This window comes from Anabas testudineus, chromosome 2 (genome assembly GCF_900324465.2).
Source record: "Anabas testudineus chromosome 2, fAnaTes1.2, whole genome shotgun sequence".
Taxonomy (NCBI): domain Eukaryota; kingdom Metazoa; phylum Chordata; class Actinopteri; order Anabantiformes; family Anabantidae; genus Anabas; species Anabas testudineus.
In genome coordinates this window covers 16,758,947-16,779,271 of record NC_046611.1, presented here as the reverse complement: position 1 = coordinate 16,779,271, position 20,325 = coordinate 16,758,947, and the positions used below count along the sequence as shown (strand labels likewise).

General features: G+C 40.1%; 1 protein-coding gene across 2 annotated transcripts; it reads right to left on the bottom strand.

The window, feature by feature from the left end:
• Positions 1 to 514: 514 nt before the first annotated feature.
• LOC113164678 (V-set domain-containing T-cell activation inhibitor 1-like) lies at positions 515 to 16,413 on the bottom strand. Of its 2 annotated transcripts, none has more exons than XM_026364075.1 (8): positions 16,281 to 16,413; positions 13,873 to 14,122; positions 4,580 to 4,936; positions 4,066 to 4,350; positions 3,376 to 3,702; positions 3,024 to 3,149; positions 2,327 to 2,389; positions 515 to 2,048 (listed from the first exon to the last, which is right to left on the bottom strand). In XM_026364075.1, the coding sequence occupies exons 2-8, from the start codon at positions 13,940 to 13,942 to the stop codon at positions 1,987 to 1,989; spliced, it is 1,290 nt and encodes a 429-aa protein (XP_026219860.1). In that variant the 5' UTR covers positions 13,943 to 14,122; positions 16,281 to 16,413; the 3' UTR covers positions 515 to 1,986. The 2 variants fall into 2 exon arrangements, with proteins under 2 accessions (XP_026219860.1, XP_026219861.1); XM_026364076.1 differs by having other exon boundaries at positions 3,024 to 3,146.
• Between the last annotated feature and the right edge of the window lie 3,912 nt (positions 16,414 to 20,325).

Below are 20,325 nucleotides of genomic sequence, written 5' to 3'. Positions count from 1 at the left end.
AAACTGAATCACAGACTGTATTTAGAACTGTGTGTCACACACACACACACACACCCACACCCACACACACACACACACACACACACACACACACACACGCTGAAGGTTGCAAAATAACTAGTAATATTTTCATCTGCAAGACAAACAGGACAAAGGGAAAGATTTTGTACTTACAAAATCTTTTCCCTGCATTTTGTTTTCAGCATAATTTTCCAACTTCATAGTCAAAATATCAACTATCAGTCTGCAAGTTTATTTTGGTTTATGTTTCCACAGGAGCAGGATTAGGTGGGACAGGAATAGCTGTGTCTATTACAGTAGCCAGTCACAAGAGAGTTCTCTCACTAAACATGGACATGAGTTGTGTACTGAACAGCAGAAACTGTAACTCGCATAATCTGAGATATGTGAATCATGTTCAGAGGTGACTAAGAAAATACCTTTAAACGTTATTCGGAAAATCTACTTTCTGACCTCAGTTTAAAAGCAAACAGACGAACAAACACTAATAATGTCAGTGATTCATCTTTTTTATTATATTAATTATTGAACACCTGTTAAAGTGACACTTGGTTCCAGCACAGTGTCGCAGTGCAGAGCAGGAGAAACTGGTTCAATCTTTTTAGATTGGTCAAAATGATTAACAGCAAGTTAAAGTGTTTTTTAATCGCTCCACATCAAACAGAAAGTCTGTGTTGTTCAATCACAATCAGTGGTTTAAAGTCGTATTAATAAAGAAATAATCCCCAGAAGGAGTTTGACCTTTAGGCGGTGTCCTTTACACACAGAACAGTGTAGGTAGTAGAAACCATAAAGTTAGAAATAATCCCCACCGAGCCTGTGCCAGTGTCCAGCAGCAGAGCCCTGATTTACCAACTGTGCAGTGATATTTAACTCCAACCTCACCTGGTTTTAAACATCATAAGCTTCTTCTACTTCTTCATGTTGAGTTCAGAGTCTTTGTGAAGCTGATTTTTGGTTCTCAGTCTCTCGTTACATCTTCTAGATGATCCTTGGAGCTTCTAATAGCCTCTTTTGATAAAATGGATCCAGAAACTCCAAAAACAAAAAGTCCATTTTGTACAGTCCTGGTTCATTTTCTTTGCTCCTGAAGAACCGTCATAGTCCACTACATATAACAACTGTGCTATCAAAAGTTCACATAGTAAAAACATCTCCATGTCTGCTAACTGCAACCAGTGCTTTATTACTGTTTAAATAATGTTGACATTTTGTGGCGATATGCAATTATTTTCACATTACGTTCAACTTCTGTAAATTGTATTGTTCACAAACTGTCTTGACAGAGCAGAGAACTATGAGACAGGCTAAAGTAAACCGGTCAGTGGAGACGAAATGGAGAAACACCCTGTCTGACTAACGTTTGTCCATTCTGCTGGGACACTAGCAGCTAGTTTACCAGCTGCAGCACATCGCCCACTCTTTTCATCAAGAAGCTGGGATATAATATTTTTCAATACGGTGAAAGTGTCTGTACCGTCTACTGGTGTAATCTGTGCACAAGCAGCAGACTCATGGTTCATTATTGACCAGTGAACGACCACTTTGACCACTGCAAACTTGAGTAGAATCTGAACGTACCTCTGCCTGAACCGGGACTTTTGGGGTCAATACCTATTATGTAGGCACTAAAATCAGATCCTGGTTCCTCCAGATAAACACAGCAGAACAACTCCCTTAGAGAAAGAACGGAGATCCATAGCTGCAGTGTCCGAGTTTACAAATCCATTGTGGACACAATGATGTTTTTTGAGTTCACGTTCTACACTTGAACATTAAGTATTTCCCCTGAATTCAGAGGACTTAACGAATTATTTACAGCTTATTTAAAAACACATTCATACAATAACTTTTTTTCTTTAAAAAAAGCTCTTATTTCCTCTTCAGTGTGTGTCTGTGTTTGTCTTGTTAATATTTTGTTAGTGTCCATGTTTCTTTATTCTAAGAGCCGGTCTGAGGGTCTGATTATCTGTCGGTGTCAGCCTCAGTGAAAGGACTGCTCTCGTTCGGTTTAGTCTCTGCTGCATCTGTAAGAGAAAGAAAAACAGTTTCTGGATTAGAGAATGAATAAATCATAATTTTGTTTAGTTTTTTAAGTACTACAAGTGCATAATATTTCTTTTGCTATTACATTCTGTTAAAACTAATGCACTGTGACATGTTTGTCAGGAATAGTTTAATACTAAGTTCTCGTGAATGTTTTTTATGTGCAGACAGGATTCAACAAGCACGTCTTTAGTTATTCTCTGGCTCCATCTAGTGTTTGATGGTCCGTGTAACCGTTCATCTCTTTTTAAGGACCAACCTTTGACCACATTCAACTCTGTCACCTCTTCAGGGTCATTTGTGGGTTTCTTTTCTCTGTTTCCTGCAAAAGAGGACAGATACATACGTGTGAGAACGTGAGAATATGAATAAATGAATAAATTAGTTGACTGTATGTCAACCAATAAATCAAAGTAAGAAACTCTCTCTGCTGCAGATCTTAGGTAAAATACTTTGGATAAAAGAAAAAGACAAAATCCAAATGTATAATGATTTATATGTACAATAAGCAAGTTTCTTACTTAAAGAGACAAATGAGTAATTAAATGTTAAGTGAGAAATTTCTGTATTATTAGGAATACAGGAAAACAAACTTAAAAAGTTAGTAAAGTCATTAAACAGACATCCATGAGGCTGACGTTAAGAAAAAAACATAAGATCAAATTTGTTTCTTTTCTTATATCATAATTTGTCTCAAATAATTACATTTGACCTTTATGAGCTTCAAACGGACTGAATGAGTGAGACATGTTCTCTTTAGAGTTTAGGGAAAATGTCTCTTCAGTGAAACCTTTTCATTATTATTATATTATGTGATATTTGGATAGTTTAGTATTTCACTGTATTTAATACATTTTAATGAAAAACAGTAACTAAGTTTGTCACATACTGTTTAGTGTAGTAGGGTCAAATGTACTGTGTGTCGTGTTCCCCACATTACAGGAGTCCATGTTTACCTTTCATCTTCATGTAGACCAACAAACCCACCAGAGCGAGAGCCAGAAGTGCAATCACCAGGCCAGCAACCCACCAGTACGACGGTTTATCTGATGCACGGGTCTCAGTTTCACCTGCTTTTGCTCCTGTAACACACAAAAACACTTTAATACATGAAACAACAGTTGTGGTTTCTTTCTGTCTTTACCACTTTTGTTTCATGCTAAAGATTTTTAAATTCCTTTTTAAGTCCTTAGAATATTGCTTAAATACATTTTTTCATGGGTAAAAACTAATACCAGCCTCTTCATTTAAAATGTTCCACTAACAGTTCACCCACACGAGTCTTTTCATGCAGGTCTGTGAACTCACCACTTGGACCATCAATGATGACGTTGGTGCGTTCGGTGTACGTGTTGTACTGCGTGGAGAACATGCAGGTGTAGCTGCCTGTGTGCTTCGAGTTCTTGGGGTCCATCAGTCGCAGGGAACCGTCTCCAAACGGGACCCTGAAACCATCCAGCTCCACATATTTGTTCCAGGGCGGCGTGGAGGTGCTGTGCCCCGACCGGCTGTCGTAGGTGAGGATGTGGGAGTGCTGCGGGCCGTTTGAGTAGCTCCACTCCAATGAAGGGCTGTCCAGGTAAGAAGGGGAGGTGCAGGGGATGGTCAGATCTTTCCCTTGAGTCCATTTTATCTCTTTAAAACAGCAAAAGCATGTAGTCGGTACGATAAGACACAAAAAGGCTAATTAAATTACATCTAAAATCTAATATGCTAAAAAATTGTGCTTTCATTTGTCTGTTTTCTTTACGCTTTGTCACATTTTGTTTGTTTCAGACCAACGTTTCCACTTGAGACAGTTTTATGTGGTGTTTTGCAGCATTTTCACTCATTTCTTATTGTGCACACATTTAAAATGCACAGAAAAACAGATGGAAACGCAGATCCTACTGTCAGTGTGAGAGGGTCAAAGGTAGTGAGATGATTAGTCCCCCCTCAAACTGCAACCTTAACAAAGAAGGAGACTTCAACTAACAGATCTACCATCTTTATTTTTACCTCTTTCTTTGAGTGAGGCGGTCCAGGCTGGACCACCGTAGGAGCTCGTGACTTTGCAGATGTAGATGAGGTTGGGTCGTCCTTTCAGCAGTTTGACGCGACTATTGACCATAAACAGCCCCTGTTTGTTGTTGTGCATGCGTGTCACCGGCCGTAGGTCCTCAAACGTGGATGGTTCAGTATCCCAGCTTACCCGAGGATGTGGGTAGACATTATTGATGGTGCAAATCATCTCCTCATAGCCACTCATCCTCGACAGCTCCAGAGACAAGCCATGGAGGGGCGCTGCACACAGACACAAAACACTCACAGCATGCTTACATGTTTCCCAGCAGCCTCTGATAACAGACTGTTAAGGCCAGGACCCAGTATAGCCTGGCAGTAGGTGATATCATTCTGACGCTGATAAGGCCTCATTTTATCCAAGACCTTTTTAATGTCAGGTTCTAAGTACTTTTCACACCTTAAATTAATTACGTCCACTAGGGGGCAGTGTAGTGTTGGGTGAACTCACCTTCCACCCTCAAGATGACATTTGCGCCATGTTGGCCTTTCGATGTTGTCACTTGACACCTGTAGGTGCCCCTGTCCTTGAGCCCGATCTTCTTGAGGACCAGGCTGGCGTTCCCCCGGGATACCAGAGCTGGGGAAATGAACATTTGTCCAGCGACCTGCTGCTGTTCGAGGTGTTCCTCACTGCTGCTGTCGTCGTTGTCTTCCTCCTCATCATCACCATCATTCTCTTCCTCGTCCTGCTCAAACTTGTAGATCATCACATCCTGTCTGAACCACTCAATGGTCGCCTCGCTGTCGGGCTGGAAATTGCAGGGGAGCCTGCAGTCCTCCGAAATAAAGCACGTCACCATGACATCTGAAACATGACACAGAGAGTCAGGGTGAGATTGAACTGTGCTTTGACTGGAGCCTTTGTAAGTGTAACACAAAGACAAATGTGATCAGATATCTGTCATCTTTTGGTGTAATTCCTTTTTCATATATTTACATTGGTTAAGTGACACGGTTTTTAGGTTGTTTCTGTCGGTGTTGTAGTTTTGGAACATGAACATTGAATGTGTCCTGTTGTGTTGAGATTCCATCACAACGTAGAGATGAGACAGAGCCCTTTTTAGACCGAGATCCTGGTATATTACCATTAAGTTGAACGCAGAGACAGGACATTAAATGTTTGTTTCATGTGATGTACAACACTTACTTTAGGAATAAACTCTATATTGTCTTAAAAAAAAACTGTAATGCCAGGTGTATGGATGTGCTATTGTTATTTTACAACCTAATTCACACTCAAAGTCATCGAGTTAATAATTATGTTAACATATTTGACAGGCTGTGTGTTGTACCACTGTGTTCACATTACAATGTCTGACTACCTCTGCATTTTTCTGCTGACCACTGCAGCCATAGTTAATAGTTAAGCTTTAGTTCGCTTTTTTAACCAGATTCCTTTGTGTTGTCACCCCCACAGGCTGGTTCTAATCAAAAGAGTGGCACTCTGTGTGAATGCTGCTTTACAGGCTCCTCGGGGCAAATATTTACAGTTGGGCCCCTGATTTCCCCACATTCACTTCCTGCACGAAACAGACCACATCTGGCAGCTTTAGCATAACCAGACACTCAGAAACCACCTATAGTCCTGAAATGGAATAAGAGCTCCGAGCTCCGGCACTTTTACATGACAAGATCAGTACAGCACCAATGTGACCTGATTAAATTACTTCATTAAATTAAATCTGCCAACAGATTTGAACTAATGAACAAATTCATACACAGTGATCTCGGGGGCCTGTGGGGCTCCTTAACCATTTACCTTAACTCATTTTTGTGACACATACATTTCTGAGACAATGCTGCCTATCACATTTACTCTGCTGGTACCTAGAAACCTTTGTGGTGTGGGGCAATTGTCTTTAGTGGGTTCAGATTACATTCTAACAAAAAACTCCCACTGTTCTCACCTGGTCAAACAGGCCAAGATAAAAAAGGAAGCACTTTGCTCTAGATAGTCACATTTGCATCATTATCATCATTATAAAATCTGCAAACTGGAAACTGTGCACACAGTGGCAGCCTTTAATCCTGCTGAGGTCCATTATAATGTACACGGGCACTGATGTGCAAGCAATCATATGTCACTGTGGTAATCAACAAGACTAGTGCTCTCTGTTGGACCTTAACAAACACTAGGTGGTTTTTTTTACGTTTAAGAAAGGAACACAGAGAGAAAGAGGCTATTCAGAAGTGAAATATGATCCTAAACGAATCCACCTACACTGATGTGTGATACAACAGAGTCTATTTTTAGACAGGGAAGGACGACTGTCAGTACCGTGACAACAAGAAGAGGCCTGGTCGTCACTGTGCCACATTGTGTCCTTGAAGTTTATAATGAAAACATTGTTCAGGCTCTATCAAATGAAAACTGAACTTTTTCTCTTAAATCCACCTAAAGAGAAATGATCAATTAAAATAAATTAAAAGTCATTCCTACAACTGGAGAAGCAAAATAAATCAGCTCAGTGCTCACAGGTTTCTCCTGAGTGAGTGTTTCGAGAGTATTGGTCTGCACGCCCAGCAACACTATCTCCCCAGAATTAAGTTTCTATGCAACTAAACTGCAACTGCAAATATTTTTTATTAAAACAATATTTGTTGGACTGGAGGTGGTTGTGGCAGATGGTGCATGTACAAAATACACAAAGTCAATTTCATTTTTTGCTGTCACTGGTGCAGCACATTAGATTGACTCAAATTTAAATGAAGAACCTAAATAATAAGAATTTTAAAAATAAATTTTTTTTTCCAAGTCAGAACAGTTTGGTTTTGGATCTGAGTGGTGCTTCATGTACCTTTTTAGAAGGTGGACATACTGATCAATATCTCACCCTGGTGTTAAAACAAGCCCAAACATGTGTCAGAGAAACCATCTAGACAAAAATAAGATCTTCAGATTTGCCCTTTGCCCTTGGCAGAACAAATGTACCAGTTAAAACACTGACTAGTTTCGAAATCACCAGGTCTTCATCAGGGCGGAAATTAAAGACTACACCAGAAATAACAGTAAGAAAATAACAATGAGATAACTATCTTGGTAGCATCATGATGTCTCATGACTGAAAAAATGTGACCTCATCAGTTACAATAATAATGGCTGGTTATTTATACAAAGGACTTAAAATTAGTTTCCTCCTTCCACAGTCTCTTGGGCAGTTTCATGTCTACACATGATGTTTTAGAACTGATCGGTGTCTGATGATGATCAGATTATGCTCACACAGTTTTTTAAATCTGTCTTAAAACAATAGTCATTTGTGCTGAAACCAGATTTGTGTGCTGCAATGATTCCTCCTGTTCACATGCATCAATGAAAGATCATTTTCTTAAAATGTAAATTATGTGGAGTACAATATGCTGTCCTACATTTGTGCAGAGATCTATTTTAAATCAAGTATTAAGAGTATTAGGTGTTTATAAAAAGTCCTGTGTCTAAACCTTCCTGTCCTCTCCTTCACTCAGGCTGGGACCGTCGGCCTCAGTCCAGGCACGTCCTCTTCTCCTGCCTCATTCCAGATGTGTTCTGGATCTGGATCTTTGCCCCCAGGAGTCTCAACATGTTGTTTCTTTCTCTCTCCCTCTCTCTCTCGCGCTCCCTTGTTTTCCTGTTGTCCTGACTTCCTCCTCTGTTTCTGTTCCTTCTCCTCTACATCACGTTTATCTTCTTTCTTTCTATTCTTCATGTTTATAATCTATAATCTTTCAATTCTAATCATCCACAGTGTTCCTCTTAAAAGTGTTTTTTTTTTAGAAGCGGGGTTGATGATGCAATTTGATAGTCTAACGACAAACTGTTGTACAGACGGTATCAAGAAGATTTGATTCATTAGTTAAAATTCCCACTTTTTGTTACCATGATCTTGATGCAGCTCAGCAGACTAATGCTGTTGTTCCCCATCACTTATATTAAAAACACAGGGATTTGTTTATAGCCACTATGAACAGGAAGAATGATCATAGCAAGCAGAAATCTTTTCAGTGTGCATATGGGAGCCAGACTACTCTTCCATGAGTCACTTGAAGCTTGTAAACCTCTGCTTTGAATGTGGATCCCATTGTTGCGCTGTAACCTGATACAGGAACATGACTTTAAGGTGAGGATTTCACAAAGAGAAGGGAATTTCTCCGTGTTCACCCTTAACTTTCCTTTATTGCCAAACATCCAGGGTGGAGGTAAGTTGGGTCATCTGGGCACAGATGAACCGATTGCAGTAACGATGAGCACATGATTCAAACAGGAATTTAAACCCTAAAGACATGCACTTTCTACTTATTACCCATCTGCCCATGACTCAGAGACATTTTTTATTAGAGAAATACCTCAAACTTCAGCTACTTCCGGTTCTGAACATGTTCCCCAGTGCAACAATGTGAGATCAGGTAATGTGTTATAGTTTTTAGACAACAAAGGACACAGAGAAATGAGATACACCAGGCTTTGATACACACACATAACAAGTCTCAGGAGTCACTGTCATTGCTGGTTTTAGTCTTTTAAGAAGAACAGTATCAAATAATGTCAAAACTGTTTTTTCATTCTTACAGCTCATCTGATTTGAGCTTTCGTTGTCTCCGTCCATGTCCATCCATTACTTGACACGCCACCGGCCACAGGGCCACACAGAGAGACTGACAAGGATTCACGCTCACATTCACACCTACAGGCCATTTGGAGTCACCAGCTACGAGGAATGTGAGAGGAAACATGTTGAAACTTCACACAGAAGAGCCACAGACACCGAGCAGGTTCATGTCAGCCCTTCTCTTTCAGTAACAGCTTGTTTTCCACATGAGTAGTTTTCAGTTTCAATATTTTGTCACTGTTTTGGAAAGGAAAGGAAAGGGGGGGACATGGCTCCACAATGAGGAGAGAATCATAGATACTGAATGAAAACAATGAGTTCACACATCAGACAGGATCTATGTGTAAATCCTTAAAGAAAGAAAGTCTCACTTCAGGCTGTCGAGTAAAAATATAATTAGATCGACTTCCCTGAATTCACCCAGAACTCACAATCAGGGTCAATGCAAACAGCTCGACTCCAGAATGACAGGGTTAACACTACACACAGGCTGAGAATAAAGAAAATGATGACATCTCCTCCTCTCAGACGTTTTAACAAGTTAGTACTCATCGTTCTGCATGTTCACTTTTTACTGTTGTTAATAGTTGTTTATTTAGTTCGGCTGTTACAGGTTTTATACTTAATGCTTTAAAATTATATTCCTCATAATTACCCTCTCCACACAGCCCGCCTCGTATTTGCAGGCACTAGAAGCTTTTTATACGACTGCATGAGTAATTTGTTTTGATCTCTGAGCTATGAAGATGGCAGCCTAATACCAAAACATTCATTTAGGGAGTAAATGTTGTGCCGCATAGCCGTCGAAGCGCTCCTGCTTCTCTGCAAATCCTTTGACTTGTTTAATCAAACTCACAGAAACAGTGCTGGGTTCTGAACTTTGTGTCGTCTTCTAATCTGGAGTCCATTTCTCCTTTTTCCATTCATCCCTACCCTTTGCTGCAGCACTGGAACCAGCTGAAGTGCTCAAATCAGTTCAGCTTCAGAAGCTGAACCATTTGTATGACACGCCTGGTACAAGGCAAAACGCTGACTGCTGTTTACTTTAGGGTGAGTTGAACACTGTGCTTTGTATTATCATTTTAGTTTCAGCTCGTTTTTTTAAGGGTTGAGGTTTAAATCTCTCTCTCTCTCTCTCTTTGTTTGTAGTGCTTCGACCTCTCTCCAGGGGTGTGGTCGGTGTACCTGGAGCTCATTCACCTTTAAAATCGCATGCTTTGTGGTTACATACTGTAGTTTTGTGGTGTTTCGACTTGCTCGCCGCTCATACTGCTGCTTTCTAGGATTTTATTTCATGCTCTTAAAAATGATTATGGCTGGTGACTCACACTTACTGTTGCAGCTACTGAACAATGCCCAGAATTACACTACTAACCACTTCCTCTTATTCACACTTTCAGTGTTGAGCTTATTAGCTCCACTTAATGTTAGCAAGTTATTCCTTTGCCTGCTGATGTTGCATTTTCACAAGTAGTATAATGTAAACAGAATAAACTGCGCCTGGCTGAATATACTGAGCACCTCTCAGCTGTAACTCAGATGTTGGACCGGTGACAACACACAAGGCTGCATACCAGTACGTGTCACACAGCCAGGGCCAAGCTGAACCTTCTTCACCCACTCCCATCCTCCCTCCATAAACATGCATTAGCTCCTTTGATCAGCAGTTTAGCCAATACACATCACACGTTGCAGCAGGCCTTGGAGTTTTTGACCCTAAAGTTATTTCAAACAAAACAGATGTGGGAAAGAAGGAAACTCAGCTGACCAACATCTGATCACACGGTCCCTCAGCCAACACACACATGTAAAACAGAAAGGCATCCATAATTATCAGAAGTCACACTAAGAAAGGCCTTATCCTGTTATCACAACAACACACTGTGTTATGGAGCTGAGTGTGCATACGGGTGCACGGTGTCTCACTTGTTGTCAAGTCAGACTCTTTCACTTGTGTGTTCAGCTGCAGTTTATAGTGTTAAACGTGGACGCCTACATCTGTGTTTCCTTAGTTTTCTTTCAACCATTAATCGTGGATTAACAGTTGATTCTCTCTAAAAAATCATTTCCACGTAACAAACTCTTCTTGGCAGGCCACCAAGAGGAAGTGTTACTATATTAAGTCAGATCCATGGATCATCACGTTGGTTGTGTATTATACTTATTACAACTGCAGATAAGCTTCAGAGAAGACGTGATATTTGTTTTGTGGTGGTGAGTGGGGATTCTGTCCTCACATTAAAAAGGGATCTCTTAATGAGCTGCACAAACAGAACAAAGTCTCCTGCAAGTTGTTTCAGTGTTTGCATTAGCACCTGAATGTTGTTCAGAGTCAGCCTTGAGAAGTTGTGAACTCATCCTTTAATCCCACTGCATTGCCAAACCCTGTGCAGATCCCAAACTGAAGTCTGCACAGTCTGCCTTCTGCTCCACCTGGCTCTTGGTACTTTTTTATGCTTTCTACTTCCCGTCAACTGGAGAACATCTGGTTTCATCACTGACTGTGTTGTGACCTGCATGCAACGTGCGTACTCCTGCTTCTGCAGAAACTGTCCTTCGTCACCCACAACATTTCCTCCTAAAATCATTTCATAACTCGATCTATCCGCCCACTTGTCCTCCTGTGTCTCTGACTGGTTCCACCTAGGACGACCGTTGGAAGACATTTGAACCAAAACTGGAATCGGACCTGTGGTTTCATGGGAAACACTGTATGTACATGTACACACCTGTGTGTTTGCCAGAGCGTGTGACAGATACTGACATATGACAACAGCAGAGTGATTTGCTGGATTAATTATTCTTTCATCATTTTTGCTTTTTAAATACCTTTCCAGAGTCTGTCCTCGCTGGCGGTGTTGTGACTGTGTCTGACTCACAGCTGCTCCCCACATTCTTAGCTTTCATGCAAATCCCATCTTTTCAAGAAGCCATGCAGTGACTCAGACTTCTGACTCAGACCTGCACAATGTAGCTGAACTGTTTACACCTGACAGTGACGTAGTGAGATCTGCGTCCTGCTGCAAACTCCATGCCCTTGCAGAAGGTCTTTGAGCCATTAACAGAACAAATACGGTTTCTTCAAAGTGTGAACGTCACACAAGCTGATAGTTAATTGAAAAATAAAAACGTAATCGAGTTGTTTAATTTAGCTGATAGCAGAGTTTGACTGTGATATGCGGCACTTTATCACTGAGGGAGGCCTCACGTGTATTTCTAAGAATGAACAATCAACACTGTCGCACTCGTCAGCCATGACGCACCCTTCTAAAGCCAGAAACACAGATGTTGGAGGTATTTGTAGCGCTTCGTGTGCAATGGAAATGAATTGAGGCTTGATTTTAGAAATAAAAGAGCTGAGTTAATGTTCAGCTAAGATTATTTTAGTAAAATATTTTGAAGCTGATTTATGGTTTTGAGTCATCACTTTATCGATACATCTGAAATTTAACATTCAACTTCCAGATAACCTGACCTGGATGTACATCGGCATGGTGACTTATTGATTTATTTAGGTTTCGAGTTGAGTTTTCAGCCTCTCCACTGCCTGCTCAGCAGAAACTAGCTGGTGGACACAGTGGAGCATTTAGCAGCTATTTTTTTTAAGAGCTGGAGACCAAATAAATTCAGCTGACAGTTGTGGCTTCAATACACAAGTGTAAAGATGCCACCGACCTCAAATGTTTAGACATGGTGCCAGTAAACTAAAACACCCTCCTTCTCCTTCTCCTCACGAGCTTCACACACAGTGCTTTTGACAGAAATTTCATTTTTCAGTCTAGATGTTACTCTTGCATACTTTTTGCTATCATTTTATTTATAGTAATGTTTTAGTCACCAGCTTTTTTTTTTTTTTTCAGATCTGCTGATGACATTGTTGGTTATGAGTCATTCTTTTCACTTTCATCATATTGATTTGGACAAATCTAATGAAGGAGAACATTAAAGTCTCCAGACTGACACTAAAGATGAGATTAGATGCTAAAAGAAAAACTCCAACTTTGTCCTTCCTCACATCAGCATGTCCGTGACTGTTAAATCTTAATAGGGGACATGCAGCAGTGGTTTGTAAAAAACAATGTACTAGTTTTTATTTAAACTTTCAGTTACGTCTTCATGGGTGGCTGAAGACGCAGTGTGTCTTCAGCCACATAATTACAGTGGTGGGAAAAGAACTAAACTTTTACTATTCAATTTTGAGGGAGTGAAGTATTTATTTTTGAGGTTAACTTTATATTATTTCACTAGCAAATACAGTAATTCTGCTCTAGTTAATTTGACAGCTGGACTTAATCTTTCGCACATAAAAGATTTGTTGTGTAAATATCTTATAATATATGATGAACTACAAGTGAAAAATTATATAATGTGATGAATCTTTCCCCGGCCCCACCAGCTGCAAAATCAAAATGCAACTAAAGTTCTGCAGAATGAGACTTTTTACTCTAATACTTTTTGCACTTTGGACTTTTACAGTAAAAACTTTTACTGTCGTAGAGGTAGAGTACTTTTAAATTGTGATATTGTTACTTTTACTGAGCCATCTTTGTGACACGTGGTGAAGCTCAGTCTTCTGAGGAAGACTGTGACATGCGGCTGAAGGCAAAGGAAAAAAGCTTGTAAGTTGACTTTGAGGTAGGATTTTTTTGCTATGAATAAAATGAATGTGTCTCCTCTGAACCTGAGTCAGACTGTTCTCTGCAGAGACGTCTGCTATCTATTATAATGCTAAATAAATTGGACTTATTAGGCTCTACAGATGTCACCAATACAGCTGCTGAGTCAGATATCCCTTCAGCTGTTAGAAATCGTGGTCACGGCTGTGAAAATAAGCCCAGAGACGTTTCCCTCTGTAATTTCAGCTGCGCTTCTACTGGCTGTGGTTGGATGGAGGATTTTTCCATCCTGAGTTTATAGCTGACGTCATAATTAACTCAGGAAATAGTCTGACTAAGCCAGTGACTACTGAATTCTGGACTTTTCTCCATTGCAGAAATAAAAAAAAAAAGGTCGCAAGACTACACCTTCAAGATTCAAAGATTTTTCTTCCTAAACGGCATCTGTGTATCACATCCTGTGGAGAAACCCTTCAGTCTATTAATACTGGCTGACGGATCAGTTGAGGCTGCTGGACAAAGAGGCGTTTGTGTCCTACCTGGGGTTCCTTTCTGTGTGGAGAGGCTGATCCACAGCAGGAAACAGACCCAGGTGTGTATCGCTGACATGGTTTTCTTTCAGCCACACACAGTCAAGATGCAGACAGACACATAGGCTCCAGTGATGCAGAAAGTCACATGTAGGCAGGTCTTCACTCCATACTTCTCCCACTGTGGTGCTTTTAGTCCAAAGTTTTCTCTGTCTCTCTCTCTATTTTTCCTTCCCAGCAGATTTTTCCTTGGATCTCACTGGGTGGTTTGTCAACACACACACACACACACACACAAAAAGTAAGAGAAGAAGAAGAAGAAGGAATAATTAGAGACACTTTCCTGATGACAGACATGGGAAGACACTATGAAACGTGACAGAACATGTGCAGCTTTCACAACCGAATCCGGTTTTGATCCGTTGATTGGGGAGGATTTGGCTGCTTCAGTTCAAACTTCACTTTTTACCCCCAAAATATTCTAAATAAATGTGAGATTTGCATCTGGAGCCCTGCAGCATTTCATCCACCACTTACTACAACAACCTACAAGCCCTTTTCTCTCTTCTCCGTCACTCCCCTTTGTTCATTCTTTGTTTTATTCACCCTACAAAGCCCTTTTTTATCTCTATAGTGGATTAGATAAGTGACAAAGAAGAAGATACACGTCTCTTGTCCAAGCGTAATAAATCCCTCTCACGCTATCACAACAATATCCTAGCATTCCAAAACAAACACAGGTGAACTTGGTACCGTATTTCAAAGACCATGAGGAAATGTGATGTATCCTGTGGCTGATAACGCACTTAATCAGTCCTAAAGGTGACAGAAGTTTACTAGAGCATGCTTTAAACATGCACAGGGCAGTTTCATAATGAATAGGGTGATGAAATGCTGCCAAAGCGTCTGTTGGGTGGAGTTGAGGCATGTGTCACAGTCTCCACATGTTGAAGCTGGATTCCTTCTGCATCAGAGGTGAAGATTATCCCTTCTTAATGTGTAAAGAACATGCAGAGGAATCTCATCATCACATTTACTGCTGATGCCTTCATGTTGACTGAAAACCAAGTGCTAAGTTGTTCTTTTTTTTTATCTGAACTGAGCAGAACAGTTGAAGAAGCACAAACTACAGCACTAAAGACCATTGTCTTTGTGTGTATCCTGCAACTCAGCCTGAAAAGTAAAAAGGTGGGAATCACTTTGACTTCTAAGATAAGTTAGAGCGAAGGGATTTAAATTTTAACAGCACGTTTACTAACAACTGAAGTCATTTGTCACACTAAAAACATAAAGGCAATAATAATTTTAAACTAATAGGCCACTCAGGAAATGCACAAGGGCACTCTCTGCTATTTATAAAACACTTGAATTCCTCAATACGCCGCTGACACTGACAGTAGGTGTACACAGCCAGGAGTAGCACGCCCTCAAGAATATATTAAACAAAGCATGAGGAAAAGCAGCAGTAGCTCAACTGCTAAGACGTACATTAACTCTCTTTAAACAACTTTATCAAAGCTATTAAGACAGCAAATTTAACTCTTTGACCTTAGTTACTAGCTTATCTTAAAGCCAGCAATCGATCAATGCAAACTTGTGCAGGGACACACTGCACTCACGCTGCACTCACGCTGCTGCCTCTAAAACACACAGTGGCTCTTTTTGAGCAACACGTTTATTTATGCAGACACCGACTGTTTGCTTTACATCGACAGGAAAACAGCAGCAGTGAATCAATTCAATTAGCAGGAGCACACAGTAACTGGTTACAATGATTTCAAAGTGAGGCCATTTGACCCATCCCACATGTGATTATAGTACGAGACACCAGCCCTGTGTTTAGTACACTGTACACTGACCGATATATACTGTATACTAAACCCAAAACATAACAATTACAACATGTAATTGCAAAATTCAGCTTTTTAGCTCAGCTTACCTCACTTTTCTTAAGTAAACCACGTCAGCCTGTTTCATCATCATAGATTCATTTTTTAGACATGAAAGAGTTTTATTCTCATTAACTCCTTGACGTCCGGAGCACTTAAAGCAGCATCTATTACGAACACCAGCAGTTTAAATGTGTGTCTGACCAGCTGATCATGAATGGAAATTATACTTAGAGCTGATCTCAGCAGTGAAGTTTTAAACTACTGCAGAAGACACAGAAAAATGACCGTGACTGACTTTAACTGACAATGACTTTAACAGCATGCAAATAAGTTAGTAAGCTTTATGACACGCATTAATAGTATTCCTTAGTATATATTTACAGATGTTCTTCGACATCATCAGTAAAACCTCTTTTTCTATCTTTTCATACAGTAATAGAGTCCCTGAGAAGAGTTTCAGCTCTTTCCTGAGACTCATGCTGCAGAACGTGTGAAACTGAGAAACTATAAAACCCAAATACTTACAGTGACTCTGCTCGAGCTCCAGTTCAGATGAAATCCAGGGGTAGGAAGTGAAGCCTGTTGCCTCCAGAGGCCGAGTGTCAGCTTGACTGGCTCAACAGGTTATTTAGAGAATAGGCAGCACACATACACACACACATTTCATCAGACACAAGGCACCGTAGGCAGGGTAAGGCTGCTCCTCAAACACACACCCTCTAAATGGGTGGAGTTGGTTGTGATTGGCAAACAGACACACACACACACACACACACACAATCACACACATACACAAGACTCTCCGAGAGAGTCAGTGTTTCCTCTGTAGCACCATTAAATGTCAGGGGGGGTTTGTTTTCAAAGTGCAGAGTCTGTTTTAGTCCATGCTGTGAACCATCTGCTATGTGCTATGTGTCAATCAGGCAACAGAGGGGCTGTTTAACACCTGCTGAAACGTGAAAACACACACACACACACACACACACACACACACACACACACACACACACACACACACACACACACACACACACAGATTCAAGGATTGGTTTGATTTTCTGTTTTCTTGGAGTTGTCAATAGAGGCAGTGCATTAAGGTAAAAATATTGACTCTACACAATCAGGAGACCGGCCTTGCTTTGTGTTTCCTGTTAGTCATCATTTACTCAGCTTTAGTCATTATTTAATGTAGTTTATTTGGTAAGAAAAGTAAATCAGCCACAGATAAGAGACCTTTATTTAACCTGGGAAGTTATGCTGAGGACATTGTTCTCTTTTTCAGGGAAGCCACAGTTACTCACACTTTGAAGCTGGATACCAGCGACCAGTCTGATCTCCTGGAGACTGAGCGCCACCACTTTAGCAGCTGGAGGTTTAGATTAAAGGCACCCGCGGAAAATGGTGTTAGAGAGGGACGGACCTGGGCTTATCTTTACCTCTTTTATCTATGATAAGATTGAAATAGTGAAGTAACCCAGAGCAGCATTCTTTACAATCAAATGATCAGACTGTTGCTCCTTTGCTGCTGATGGGACGGTCAGGAGGCCGCTAACAGTATTTACCTACATATACGAAAAGCTGTCCGTACTGTACGGTACTCACACCAGACGACTCTTAATTTAACAACCAGACACAGACTTCCTCTGCTCTGAAGTCATGTGTTCACTCGGGATGTGGTAACTTGAATAAGCTGGTTTCGCTTTGACCGGACCTGAACTTCAGGCCCGGTCCTGGAGAGGTTAAAAACCTGATCCACAGTTTTATATTGTTCTTACATGATGTGTAAATTATTTCATGGCAGACAACATGAAAACACCCACACCTTCAACCACGACTGTTGCTGTCACGGAGGAACAACAAACCACCTGACACAAAACTGTAGGAAGGTATTACAGCACAAATGAAGAACAACCTGATATTTAATATATTTGTAGGATTATATGACAGCTAATAATAACACATTGGATTATACTGTAGTTATACTTCATATTTATTATACTTAATAATACAGCAGTGATTAATATTATCTCTAATCAATGTACGTGAATCAATATAACCTAAACTGTAAAAATAAATACAGTTTGGAAAAAATATATAAATCCAATTTTCATAAAATATGTATGTTTAATTTTTTTTTGTTTTTATATAGATGATCTGTATAATTTAAAAGATTATTATACATCAAAACAACAACAACAACAAAAAAAGAGATCCTGTAGGTAAACAGTGCAGTAACACAGTAGTAGGGATTTGTAGTAGCAGCAGGTCCTGCGTGAGAAAAAGCTGACGTACATTAACCCTCTTTAAACAACTTTATCGTATCTATTAAGACAGCAAATTTAACTCTTTGACCTTAGTTACTAGCTTATCTGAAAGCCAGCGATCGATCAATGCAAACTTGCGCAGGGACACACTGCACTCACGCTGCACTCACGCTGCACTCATGCTGCTGCCTCTAAAACACACAGTGGCTCTTTTTTAGCAACAAATGTATTTATGCAGACACCGACTGTTTGCTTTACATCGACAGGAAAACAGCAGCAGTGAATCAATTCAATTAGCAGGAGAACACAGTAACTGGTTGCAATGATTTCAAAGTGAGGCCATTTGACCCATCCCACATGTGATTATAGTCGAGACACCACTGTGTTTAGTACACTGTATACTGGCAGTTATATACTGTATACAAAACCCAAAACATAACATTTACAACGTATAGTTTATGTAAAATTCTACTTTTTATCTTAGCTGTAAAAGTAAAGTAGATCACTGCATTTTTACTATAAGAATCTACAGGTTTTTCTGTTTTAATTGTTTTTGAATGTAAATTTTTATGCAGCAATGCAAAAAAAAAAAAAGACCATGCAAACTTACAGTTAAAGTTAAGTTGCAGTGAACTACCAAATAGTATTATTACTCTATAAGTAGGTTTCTGTAGAAAACCTTTCTAAAATGATGTAAAATACTCCTGTAAGTAATCTGTTTTCCAACGGAGAGGTCTTGTCACATCATTCAAGACAACTAAGCAGAAGCTGCTGAGATTTTACAGAGGATGTTTTTGTCCAGCCAGATAAGGCTTTAGATAGACTTACTTCAGATCATCATTATTTAGGTGAAAACCTGACATTCTGTTGATATTGTGCCAGGTTTGAAGTCATCATGATGATACTCTAAATGGTAGAACCAAATCTGTCTCTAACCCTTCCGATTCTTGAGAAAACCCCTCTAACTTCCTCTATGGCACTAGGTTGTCAGCATGCTGTGTGGCAGGGGCACTGGGATGGCAGCACAACCTCTCTCTCTCTCTGCAGAACCTTTTCTTTACACCTGGCGATCTGTTGTAGGAAAGACGCTCTCTCAGCAGAATCTTGTCTTTGCCCTATGGCATATGGTTGTCCTAACCAAGCCATGCGGGATGGGGTGGGCAGCTGGAGACGGCCATATGGTATGATGTAAGACATCTTGGCAAAGTGAACTTTGCCAGGGTGGGGCTACAGCCTGGCCAGAAAACAGATAAAAGATGTGTTAACACAAAGCGTAGTCACAACTCCAGAGATGACTCTGTGCATTTCATCTGATTGTGAGTGGATAAGTCTATTTTTGCATCATGATGTGCTTTTCCTATTGCTTGTTTAAATTGTTTTTATCCCAACCCCTGTTAAATTTGACCACATACAGGTCGGCTCACCGACATTCCTGTGCTTGGACAACACTCACTCCAACCACCTACTATGTCACTTGCTTTTCAGTAATAACTAGAGTTTAATTCAATAAAGAAACACAGTTGCATTATGTTTGTGACAAAAATGACATTGTGCTTGCACTTTAGTAGCATAGTAATGTAAAGTATTACACTGAGGAATATGAATAAAGCAAAAGGACGACCTTGATTATTGGATGACTCCTGTTTTCCAAAATCTGTTTAGTGCAGAATCAACCAGGCTTAAAATTTTCTGTCACACCAGTGTGACACATCATATTCAAAGTTTCATAACAGGTTTATGGATCAGTGAAAAATTAATGATTAAAATGTTATCTGCCAACTTGTGTACAGACTGTGTTAGGCTAATATGATAAATGAAAGACCACGGTTTCCTCATCATATTTGTTGTAATGAAGTAAAAAATTTAATTTTGAATTGATGCAATGATCACCTGACTATTCAGACACAACATACCTGCTTCTCTTATCAGCAATATAAAAAATATTCAACATTAATCTCTATTTATTTTGCACATTTTACACACATCAGTCAGCAAATATTTTTCTTTTTGATCTGCTTAATTAAATAAAGGTTTCCTATCTCTCTTACATGTTTTGAGAACATATGTAACAAATGGCCTGAGGTCTGGATACTTTAGTTATGATGGTAAAGCCCTCACTGTTATTACAGGTATTAAACCAGCCGTATCGCTGAAGCATGGCTGCCAGGCAGCTAGTATCTGTATTAGCTGTATGATGTGTAAGGGGTTTGGGGGGAACAAAAACAGACTTCGTTGCAAGTTGAGACAGAAACCCCCCTGGGGAAAATTCCTCAACTTCCTGACGGCCAGTCTGCTCCTGCCTCCAA